Source organism: Oreochromis niloticus, linkage group LG12, assembly GCF_001858045.2.
Source record: "Oreochromis niloticus isolate F11D_XX linkage group LG12, O_niloticus_UMD_NMBU, whole genome shotgun sequence".
NCBI lineage: Eukaryota > Metazoa > Chordata > Actinopteri > Cichliformes > Cichlidae > Oreochromis > Oreochromis niloticus.
In genome coordinates, this window is record NC_031977.2 from 3500519 (window position 1) to 3513474 (window position 12956).

The 12956-nt window shown below is 40.6% G+C and overlaps 1 protein-coding gene across 1 annotated transcript in view; it reads right to left on the bottom strand.

Moving 5' to 3' along the window:
• The window catches only part of si:ch211-158d24.2 (multiple epidermal growth factor-like domains protein 9), a 46867-nt gene that overhangs the window by 15237 nt on the left and 18674 nt on the right, over nt 1-12956 (bottom strand). The window contains exon 3 of the mRNA XM_025896981.1: nt 5596-5735. Coding sequence (XP_025752766.1) covers nt 5596-5735 — 140 coding nt within the window. The remainder of the gene's footprint in view (nt 1-5595; nt 5736-12956) is intronic.

Sequence of the window (12956 nt, forward strand, 5' to 3'; positions counted from 1 at the left end):
TGTGAGGACAAAGCAACAACTATGCTGAGACCGCTTAAGGCAACAGTTGGAATTTCACCAAATGTGCAGCTAATACTGCTGAACTGCTAGCTACCCAACAGAAAGTAAACCCTGTTTGTAGTTGATTCTATGACCTAATTCATCGAAACTCTTGGGTTTGATCTGGCAATTGGTACTCACTGGCTATATAAAGTATTGGTGAAATGGTGAATTTGGTTAAAAAGGTTTAAGATAATCTGGTACACTGCAAAGTAGGCACCTTACACTACATGCAGGCAGCCAGGCGGCTGTGGCGTGTCCAGCGGGGTGGCCTGTGCCCCCCAGGCCACCCCCCCAACCAGACTGGCCACCCCAGGTGCCACCCCGAAGCCAAAACAATAAAATCCAATGAAAAATCAAATGTACGATTATGTTTTCACAGTGAAGCTCAGATATCCGAGTGTAAGTGAATGCAGCATCGGCTTCTGAGCTATGAGCATCGTGTTAGCAAAGGTAGGAGAGCCAAGCAAGAAAGAGGCACCGCAGAAAAAAGTTTTTCGGCGAAAGATTAACAGTTTAGCTGGACTGGCCATCGAGCATGGCGGAGCTTCCACAGCGGCTAGCAGGTGGATGCGTGAAGGGAGGCAGGAGGAGAGACCCGAGGCGGCCGCCGGTCCCAGTGTCAGGTGAACTGAACTTCAGGTAAGAAGTTATGACCTGCAGTCTATCTGGGTCAGATATAAACCAAGTTTAGGTGGAGTTTATTTTTGTTATGCTGACTTTTTACAGTCAGTTACAATAACTCATACTGCGTGCTAGCTAGCATGACATAGTTTCTATACAGCTGGGTGGGTGCTGTGATGTTACTGATAGTGAACTTTATTTTATTCATAAGTTTAGTTAGTAGAGTTTCCAACCGCTCCTTAAAAAATGGAATGGTCCCTCATTCAGAGAAAATATTACAGGTTTCGTATTGAGCTGAGAAGAGACGCAGTTTGTCCCGGACTTCAGCTAGAATGGAAAAAAGACACAAAGCTGGGGTTATTCTGTCTTTGCTGCACAGCTGCCTCTTCTTCTCTCATTCTCTCCCCCTCCCTCTCCTGTTGCTACTTCAATCATGAAACTGATCAATGATCAGCTGATCGGCTTTTCTCTCGTTTGTTATCACCCACTTTGCACCAGAAAGAGGAAACTAGCGGATGTCGCGCTAAACAACAGCAGCACGTTTAAGCTTGATCAGCTGTTGTTAGAATTTATTTAATATTAATTTCTAGTATCAGCTGATGTTTGCTGGAGCCACAGCTGTAAAGCTGCTGGTCATGATGTCGGTTTGGATATGTGGTGAGAGGGAAACATGCAGATGAAACCAGGAGATGTCCTTACTGAATCATCAGAGCTGAACAGGTGATGGAGAAACAGGTTTACCTTGTAGGTGACATGAATGAGTTGAAGTTATGAACTGTTTCTGAGAGACAAATAACACCAGGATCCTTTTCTAAGTAGCTGACAGCTGGTAACTGTGCAGGGGCGGATCTAGCAAAGTTATGCCAGGGGGCCAACAGGGAAAGGGGGGCACAAAGAAATACTTTTCTTTCTTATTCTCATTTAAAATATTTAGCTTTTATTAAATAAATATCTGAATCTTGCGAACAAAGTTTTTATCTGACGTAAAATTGATAGAAATCATACATATACCAACACGACAGTGTACATCACTGTCACAACAGCGTTTGTTTTCATTCAAAGGCTTTATGGCTTTAATACCTGGTGGGCCGGTCTCTGGTCAAAATGCCTGATTTTTCGTTCCAGTCCAGCCTGCAGGTTAATACTGGCAGTGTCACCATGCCAGCTGACTGTATTTTATCATCAGCCAGTGTTGTTCTTTATACATCAATATTACCAAAGTTTACCATAAGGCAGCATAGAAAGTATTTACTTGCTTTCAGGTTTTATTCAAATGTTAGTCTTTCATTTGTTTCCCCACTTTTTTCCTGTTTCAAAATCAAACACCAGTTTGTGAGAAGATTATCTTCTTTTTTTAATAGGCAGATAAAGTTTTGCATTGGCTAATTTGCCAATTGTATGTTAAAAATGTTCGTATTTTAATATTTAAAAATGTTTTTGCCCAAAACATACGTGCACTATATGTCAGTAAAAATACTATGCAAATATTGCTGCACCATAGTGGTTAAAACCTTGTTCTAATAAGAGTCAAAAGCAAATTCAGTTATTAGGTTTACAGGGTTATTGAATGATGGTTAACTGTTGGTAGAATTTTTTTAACATTATCTGCCAATTACATCTGCCACCCTTCTCCAAATCTGTGCCCCTACCTGGCCCCCCCAACAAAAATTTTCTAGACACGCCACTGCCAGGCGGGCCAAAGAGAAATGCTTTTAGAATGCTTTGAGCATGTTAACAGGAATGTGTTTTTAACTGCCATGTTACTATATACTTAATCATTCAATAAAAACCATAGCTCACTTCAGGATGGAGTATGTCGAGGTTATATTGAATTTCAAGGTAACACCTTGGCCTGTTACAATGTACCAATCCTGGATTGCCCAATTGCTTTAATGTAATCATATTATATTTATTAGGCTTGCAATATATCCAAATCAGTCCAATAGATGCCAGGGTTAACAGGACACCGGTAGAAAATGCAGGTACAGCGGAACTTTTTTAGTCTTTCCAGCCTTGTGTAATACCTGCAAGCCTCTTTTAGGCTGCTAAATAAAATTCAGCATGCTACGCCTTAAAAGGTGGGTACAGCTTTATTGCTCACCTATAGAACTTTCTTTCCCAAATAGGAAGCATTTCAGAAGCAGATAAAAATTGCTTGTTGTGCACTCTGCAAAAATGTAAATATAATAATGTTACAACTGCACCTTTAACACACCAACCAAGAAACAAGTTACATTTATTTATTTATATTTAAATAGGTCAGTTATGTCGACAGATATGATTATTGGGTTAATTAGTTGACTGACAGGTGTGGATGTGGGATTAATACAGTATTTAGACTACATAAAGAAAAGGGCTGTTGTTTTGAATGTTCAGTGAGACCAGGGAAGGACTGCATAAATACCAGTTAATTTGCATTTCCTGGTGATGTTCTGTTTACCTCTTCACTACAACATGCTCTGTCCTTCAACTTTACTCTGCTTTGTACCTTTATTTTCATTTAATGTTTATCTCCAGATAACATTTTAATTTTACTGAAAACATATAAAGCAGGCTTTAAACGGCTTGTTGGAAGTACTTAATGTGGGTTGTTGCATTCAAGGAGATGCCTGATTGTCCATGCTAATTCTCACTTTAGCATAACTGCATATTTTCGTCTTTTTTTAAATTTAAAGAATTTTCAAAACATACTCTTTGCTTCAGTGCTTTATTTAAGAAAAAGAATCCCAGATTAAAGTCACTGTTATTCTTGTAAATATCTGTGACGACATCACCACTATTGTCCTGTTTGGAGTTGAGCTTCAATGTGTGTTTGAACTGTTTTGCCTCTATGAGCTCTGACAAAGGTTATGTAGATGTGACTCAGTCTGCCTACAGGCTTATGCCATATCTTTGCGTAACCAGGATTTCAGCCATCACCACAAAGAGGTGAAATTACTGTTTAAAGAGGAATACAGAAAAGTGAATATCTAAATACAAAACTTGTTTTCAGTTCAGAGACACCAATTTATAAGCAGTATTTAATATGTTAAAGTATTTTGAAATTTTGTGTATGAAAATGTATGTTTTAAGGTTCAGAGAGATTCTAGTGAAACATCATCTTGTCTACTTATCTGTGCATTAGATACTTTTAAGGTTGAAAATAATGCGTATTGAAAAAATAATAATGCGTCCCTGTTGTGTTTATATGAGACAGTGTTTGGGATACTGCCCTAATTTGCATTTGCGCAAGAAGTTCCTGTGTGAGCAGCCCTAGGGAGAAGCCACAATCGCTCTTTAAAGGGAGCTGTCAAACCTGAGCTATGGTAATCCACAGCACTATGAACACTGAGCCCAAGTGAAGGCTAAAGAGCTCCATCTGCGCCCGCATTATAATGCAATGACATATGGCGTCTAAAACTGCTACACACATGCCCCACCCACCCACACACACACACACTGTCCCCCTGTGCAGTTCCTCCTTTTCAGGGCTGTCACTAGCCAGTGATTTCTAAGTCTCAAGGCCTGACTGCTGGGAAGCGAGCAGCAATCCTCCTTTTCATTTGAAGAAAGTGCAAAGGAGGATAAATGCACTTTCAAGAACACAAACCAAACTGGAACTGCACCCTAGTGTTTAACTTGCTTCTCGGGTTGCTGAGACCACAGACTACAGCAAATATTTACTTGAAGGAAGTAAAGTGGAGATGATTGTGCTGCCAAAGATGAATTAAATTTGGCAGACTTTTCACTGGGTATATGATCAAGGTGTTACTGTAACCTGGACAAATGCAACATTTGAATTTAAAAAGTTCAATCAGCAGAGACTGGACAATAGGCATGACCTTTCTTATGCAATGCCAATTTGCAAACAGTGCATGTTGAAAAAGCTGCGTCTTTAATTCCAAGTTCTAACAGATTGGTGTTGTCCATGTCAGGGTTCTCGAGAGAAAGCCCAAAGACTTTGTGGGTTTTCACTGGTGTAGATGTTGCTCCAGTAGAGAGACACTCGCATCACATTCATTGTCTTATTTAAGCACCTTGAGGTCATCGCTGCTGTAATTCGGCGCTATATAAATAAAATGCATTTTTGGGATTTACTTGTCTTTGTCTTGCTCAAGGACACGTTGACCCAAAACTAGTAGGTGTAGCTGATCAGTGTTTAAGCTTCAACTCTCACTGAGCTGGACTGCTTCACTGCCTTTTGGAGCGTTTGAATTGAATCATCTGACAAATAACACAACCTGGTGTATGATACAGACCGCCCAAGAAGTCTGTGCCTTTATTGAGTGAAATTGTAGCTGCCAGCAATAACATTGTTCCAACACAGTTTACTACTGGCTCTGAAAACCCACCGTGACAGCCAAAAACCAACAAGTGATGAATGAGTCATGAATATGGGGTTAAACCATCACAAGATATATATATATATAGACAAATATCAGTTCCATTTACAAATACAGGTTATCTGTTGTCATTATTAGTAGTCAGTACTGGTATCATAAAAAAATGTATATATATTTACTTTTTATGATGATTATAGTTTTAAGTGAATCTTCCAAGCAAAATGAAGTAGGGTAAAAAGCAGAGAGAGTAAAAGTTGTACTCTGAGATGAAGTTGATTGTTTCCTTGGACTTTATTTATTAAGAAAAATGATTTTAAAAAAAATCAATCTCTGAGAACGAATTACTTCAATAAGGAAAGAGCTTCCAGAAAATATTTATTGGAGTCAGTTTGTCTAAACAAAAGCTCTTATTTTGGAATCAGATTGTGCGGATTTGCAGGATTTTCTGTTACAAGGCAGATGCTTTCACTAACTAAACTACTGTGGCTCTTCACAGCTGACTCAGACAATCCTGAATAATGAAAAATTACAAAACAAAATAGAAGGTTAGGTTTTAGTGACAATGAAAATGAGATCATTGAACTGCAGCGTTTGTCCTCAGCTGACTCACCGGACTGCGGATGGCAGTAGTTGGTGTGGTTGTTACACTGGCAAGGCCGACAGCCAGTGCTGCTGAAGTCAAAGAAACCTGGGTAGCAGTCATCACACTTGGGTCCATACACTCCTGATTTGCACACACATGTCCCTGAACTGTAGGGGCAGAACAGAAGACAAAAATCAATATCCAGCAGACAGAACATAACAGAACATAAATAGAACATTACATCATGGCAGCGTATCCATGAGGTACTCTGTGTGTGTGTTTGGTTTTAATAAAAGGTTTCCCTCCACATACAGTGGCCTTGATTAATTAGATGAGGCGATTTATTAGTGGCAAATGTGGTAAGAAATCATCCATCCATCTTCATCCGCTTTATCCGAGGCCGGGTCACGGGGGCAGCAGCCTAAGCAGAGAAGCCCAGACCTCCCTCTCCCCAGCCACCTCCTCCAGCTTATCCGGGGGAACACCAAGGCGTTCCCAGGCCAGCCGAGAGATATAATCTCTCCAGCGTGTCCTGGGTCAGCCCCGGGGCCTCCTCCCGGTGGGACATGCCCGGAACACCTCACCCAGGAGGCGCCCAGGAGGCATCCTTGTCAGATGCCCGAACCACCTCAGCTGGCTCCTTTCGATGTGGAGGAGCAGTGGCTCTACTCTGAGCCCCTCCCGGATGGCCGAACTTCTCACCCTATCTCTAAGGGAGAGGCCAGCTACCCTTCGGAGGAAGCTCATTTCTGCCGCTTGTATCCGCGATCTCGTTCTTTCGGTCACTACCCACAGCTCGTGGCCATAGGTGAGGGTAGGGACGTAGATCGACCGGTAAATTGAGAGCTTCGCTTTTACACTCAGCTCCCTCTTCACCACGACGGACCGGTGCAGCGTCCGCATCACTGCAGCCGCAGCACCAATCCGTCTGTCGATCTCCGGCTCCCTTCTCCCATCACTCGCGAACAAGACCCCGGGATACTTGAACTCCTCCACTTGGGGCAGGAACTCATCCCCGACCCGGAGTGGGCACTCCACCCTTTTCCGGCTGAGAACCATGGCCTCAGATTTGGAGGTGCTGATCCTCATTCCCGCTGCTTCTTACCGTGAAGCAGCGGTAAGAAATCATGTAAAGTAATAATATACTGGGTGCTGCTGAGTAGCATATAAAGCTGGATTACAAACAAAAGTAGCTTATTAGTGGACCTCCCAGCATGCACTTTTTTGAGAGTGGTTACCTTTGACGAAAAATACACATTGTGCAAATGTATATTTATTACATACAAAGGTAGCATAAATCAAGGTTCACGGTTCTATTTCTTTGAATGCTGAAAACAAACTTACCCATGAGAAAAAAGTGGATTTAAGGTCATGTACACATACACAACCTATAGCAGGGGTGTCCAACTTTAGTCCTCAAGGGCCGGTGTCCTGCAGGTTTTAAATATCACCCTGGGTCAACACACCTGAATCAAATGATTAGTTAATTACCAGGCCTCTGAAGAACTTCAAGACATGTTGAGGAGGTAATTTAGCCATTTAAATGTGCTCTGTTGGATCAAGAACACATCTAAAACCTGCAGGTCACCGGCCCTTGACGCCTAGAGTTGGACACCCCTGATCTATAGACTGACTCTGATACAGTACAGTTTCTAATGTCAAATTAAAAAATGATTAGTAAAAAATGAAATGATTAAACAACAGACTGTATACTGTATAAAGATAGACGACTTGTTACCGTCGTCTTCCACTGTAAAAGGCCAAAATATCATGAAAGTGGCCGCCTGTGCAGCAGTGACCTGGACAAGTGGACATAAGCTCCTAAAGTCTCTCTTGCCTAAATTTGAGCACATGTGCCTTAAAATTCACATAGCTCAGGAATATGAAACTACAACACAAAGGTGCACATGTGATCACACAGAGCTATGAGGAGGTACTCAGAGTGGAGGCAGATGCTTGTTTCTACTAAAGTTCGGGAGAAGACAGTCTCTGTCTCAATTTCTAAGCAGCTCTTTGTAATTTATGTTTAAAAATATTAACAGCAGACATATGAGATGTTTTAAAGAATACTGTGATCTGTGTTTGTCAGGTTATGAAATCTCAGAGCATCGAGCAGAGGCTTTTATTGGCCACATGTTCTTTACATAACTGAGAATGATTGCTTTCAGCTGAGAAAATCTCATTGTATAAAATGTCTCCAAGAATCCTCCAGCAAACTTAAATCCAATTACATCAGAGTTCTTCAGCCATAACACAGTCGCAACTGAGTTATTTCACATGGTAATGTGTCTTTCACAGATCAGACCTTTGCTCTCATTATCCTGTGTTAAAAATAGCAAATGCTCATTAATACAGTGTGAGTGTCAAGAAGAGATTTTGTTTTTTTCCATTTCCTTGGAAGAGAACAATGCTAAATCGGGCCTGATCACCTCTTAAACCCAGACAATGGACTCAGAAATGTAATGTGGGGGCAATGGCTTCAAAACAATTGAAGCAAATCACAACTGACTTGAAGCACTTTCCATGAATGTGTGCGTGGGTCTTCATGCAAATAGGGCTTTGTTAAAACAACTGCACTTAATGCAGAGGCCCATGGCGATGCTTAGTGAGGCGTGGGCAGTGTTGAACAAAAGCAAGTGAAAGATATAATGTCCAGCTGCCAAAGGAAAAAATAAAAACACGGTACAAAAAAACAGATTTATTTAAAATTGCCATTTAATACTAAACAGAAAGATACTTTGCTCATCAAAAAATGACAGAAAATGTAAAGGGATTTCTTTTTACAATAGCCAAATTATCTGTATTAGATTAGATTAAATACATTGCCATTCTAAACGAAATAAAGTTTCATTTTTTCTTTAAGTGCTTATAAACGAATGTGTGGGGGTTATAGAAACTAGACTTTTGAAAACTGATTCAACATGAATTTTGTGAACCTGGAAAACTAACTAAACTAAAACACAAATTATTGGGGAAATATTATTGGTCTGTCTTTATCTGAAAGAAAGAAGAAAGTGTACTTTATTGATCCCCGTGGGGAAATTCCTCTCTGCATTTAACCCATTCACTCAGTGAAGCAGTGGTCAGCCTTTGGGCGCCCGGGGACGGTAGGGCGCCCAAAGGGACGGTACCTTGCTCAGGGGTACCTCAGGGTAGCTGTTCAGGGGAATCGAACCCCCGACCTTCCGATCATGGGGCCACCACTCTACCTACTGAGCTATCCCTTCCCCCTGTTAGCTTGCAACTTTCCTGATGAGTCAGCGATGTGAGTTTGTAATCGAGATTCTACTTCGGCAAAATCACTATGTGGTCAGAGAGAGAGGATACGCCTAATATGGTCATCTTAGGAACGCCCCGCGCTTACACCTTCTGTTTGTGAGAAGCAGCTAATATGAAAGCTGCTTGTAAAGTTAGGGGGATAGGAGCTAGAGTTTTGTTTTTTGTTTTTTTAAATGGGTTGAAACTTCCATATTTTATTAAGGTCTCATTACAGAGGGAGCACTGATGTGATGAAAAAGATGACCTCTGGGAGTGGTCTCTGCCCTCTTTGTCATTCCTGTGAAGCTGGTGACTTGTGGCTGATTTTTTTGTAATGCACGATTTGAGTTAGCCAGTGTTTCAGTTTTGAAAGACCTTCATCAGAGTGAAACAGTCAACATAATCCCTAAGAAAATAACTTGTAATGTTCTATCATTCAACACTAACATTCACTCCGCATCAGGATCTGCTGTTGAGTGTACTTGAAAGCTGACTTTTTATAAAATGCGCAGCATCCCAGTAAGGCCAGATGGTTCACTGGCTTTGATTCCTTACTTTTCCTTGTACAAAATACAACCTCTTACCTTTGGCTAATCATACATGTGTATTTCTCTAAGAGGAAAAAATAAAAGAAAGATGTCAAACACAAAACACTACACAGCATGCAGCTGCCTGAAATAAACACTAAAACATTTTAAGTATGCTATAATAAATAGCCATCTGTACAGTAATAAATACTATATGGGACAGCAGCCGGAAAATCAGCTAAACTAACATGGTGCATTTTTCCTTTAAAGCACCAACATGTTTCTGCTCCAGCTGGCTGGCAGTCAGTCACACACTGACCTGTGGCAATGCAACACAATCTGTCATTAGTTTCTAGTGAGCCTTCCTCTGCGAGGAGCTCAAAATAAAGACTCATTTACTAAGAGCTGTGCTGTCTAATGTGCAGCCTGCAAATCCACCAGGCCCCTGGCTGGAAAAGCAGAGGATCAGCTGAAGCACTCTCAAACATAGTGTAAAACTGCTGATCTGCACCCTCACATGACTTACTGATTGGCTTCGCTTTTTAGAAACAGTATTCTTTCAATTCTTTCATTAGTAGTTTTCAGTAGTTTGCCTGCAGGATACCAGTGTTGCACAAATATCAAATTTCTAGAAAGACAATCAGACATCTGCTATTTACCTGCTCTTTGCTGCTGGGGCTGTGTTGCTTTCTCGCTCCTATTAAAATACGTCTAATTCAGCGTTTTTCCTTCGGGGATCTTTTGTGGAAATACTACATACGCAAGCACAACAGGTCTGAAAACACTGGGTTAACCTCCAGGCCTTTATAAAGAGTTTAAACTTGGCTAGAAATTTAAAAAAGCTTTCAACAGACAAACTGTAATGCCAAAATATAATACTTATAATACATTTGAAAGGTAATAGCATATAGTCCCTGAAAATCTGTTTATATAACATGTGGATAAAATAAAACCCAGCCTTATCCCTAGATGGGTTCTACCAGAAGTTGATTCATTCTGTTGTCATTTCTGCCCATTTAAAAAATAATTTAATTTAAATATTTTTATTACGTGCCTGGAATGTTCTCTTGGGTGCTAAAAACTTTGATTGTGCCCACATTTTAGTATATAGGAAAAGCTCTGCCCAAAATAGTTCTGCTGGATTCACATCATTACTTTTGGATCATGATCACACTGAAATATTCCTCTTGCCATCAGCCAGTGTTTTGGCAGACTCAGTGTTACCGTTTATAAATGTCATATCCCCGCTACCTTCACGCATTCAGCTCATTTAAGCACACTTCCTCCTCCTTGCTTTAGTGCTGGGACTACTGAGTTAATATGATAGTCCTGGCCTGACTGATGTTAAACATCCTGGATCCTGTCAGAAGCAAATAAATATGTCACCAGTGAATGATATATTATTATTTATATTTAGAAAGCTGCTTCTTGCAAAGTTTATTCTTGTAGTTCCCTCTTTTGACTGATAAAGGCCACCATTATGCAATGCCCTTTACACTGTTTACGCTGTCACATAAATTCTGATTTAACCTCAAACACTTTGCATGGTGTAATGTACAGAGGACACCAGATTTTATCTGATTTGTATAACTGTGGCTCATTCTATGCTCCTACTGTTGCAACTATGTTTCCAATGATTCCTAGCAAGAACTTTCTAATTCATATAACAATCGTCTAGTCGATTAACGGTGCAGATAAAAAAAAAAATGTGTTAGGATAACAGGATATAACAAGTGTCAACATTTTGGTTACAATGAACACAGAATTTTACACTGTGGCCTATATTTTGGTCATAACCTTTCTGAAGTGGTTATCCTGAAGGGAAGAGTTATCTTATCTTAATGCAGCTTTACGAATGACTTTACATTGACGGGGTATTGCACAGTGATGGAGCCCATCTGTTTGTCTACTGTAGGTTCAGCTAATCTATAGGAATCCATAGGTTTGAACTATGCTTTAAATGTTTACATTGCGACTCAGTGGCCCTGCTTATGAGATTATGAAGACCCTCTCTTTCTCTTCTGTGGCCAGAAGGAGGGGGTTTGTTATTGTTTTGATGTAGTTTCATGGCCCCGTGCTGGCCAAGCCGCTCTGCATCAGATCCACGTGTTAAGTAGGTCAGTATAACATAAGTGACAAAGCTTAACCCTATTCTGCTGCTGCTGCTGCTGCGCCAGGGCTGCCCCATTGGCTGCTCCTGTGTCGGATCAGGCCAAACGTCCTCTCTGTAACGGGGACGATGACAGTCGGTTCAGTTAGCCACGAGGTTCAGTAAAAATAAACAAGTACACTAAGCAGGTTTAGTTGCTTTTCTGGTTGAGCAGTGAAATGCTCAACGGGCGTGTTAACGAAAAGAGGAGCCGGATCTCCCTTTGCCGTCTTAGCCTTTAATCTGCATGAACATGTCCAAATATTCCATGTTATATGTCTGTGAAGGTTCTCAGTCATCCAGGTCATCGTAGTCAAAGGAGTTTGCAAAGAAAAGCGTCTGGACTTCTTTAAGTTGCTTGAAGACGTTTCACCTCTCATCTGAGAAGCTTCTTCAGTTCTAAGGACCTTTGCAAACTCCTTTGATTCCATGTTATAGCAGGGCTGAGCGAGTCTGGTTTTACTTTCACTTCCCACAATCATGAAAACAAAACAAAAAAAAGGGGGAAGAAAAAGTTATCTTTTTGTAATGTAACATGCTCACATTTTTCTAGCACTTGGCAAAGTCATTTGGACTACGTCACATTTAACCATCGTTCATTTAGCACTTGATTCAATTTTAGCACTCTGTCTAGCAGCTCCTCTCCTTACAAGCCCAAACTCACTCAGTATTTAGTTTAGTCTGTGCTAAGATCATTGCTTGAGATCAACAGGATCTACACAGGGGAAGCAGAACAGCTTTAATGATTGCAGCGTTCCTTTCTTGGGAATCTCTAATGGTTTCTCACCCCAGTCACCTTCTGCAGTGCCCTGAGGTCCCAATTGGATGTCAGCACTCCTAAGCTTTCTGTGTAGCTACCTAACAGGTCAACAAAGCCACGCAAACCTGCTGTTGCCTGTGTTTTCTTATTGGTACTCAAACATCCTGCAGTGGAGCTGCAGGGTAGCAGGGACCAGCAGCTGCCCTTATGAGGGGGGTTTACACTCAGAAACACAACTATCCTGTGCCTAACTACCGATGAGAGAAACCTGTGTAGATTATTCAAAATGCTTTTTGTTTTTTTTATTTAGACCTTTTGTGGTTTTATATATGATGCCACTGACATTTGAATATAAACAACATAAAAAAAGCAACCAAAAATAGCTTCTAATTATAGATGAAGAGATGAGAAAAATGGGAGTTGCAGAAAAGTATTAAAGACCAAAGACCAATGTTCAATCGTGAACACAGAAACAGTTTTTTTTTTTTTTTTTTTTTTTTTTTAAAAACATACACTGTGTATTTCCAGTTACCATTTAAACATGCATTTTTATAGACATATTTCAAAGATATCTACTTTATTTTTGTTTGTTTTTTTTATAGTCTTGCCATCAGTCAGGACTCAGACATGTGGCTCTACCTCTGCAGTCCACTGCTGTCTAAACAAAGCAGGATGCTAAGAATCAGCTCGTCGA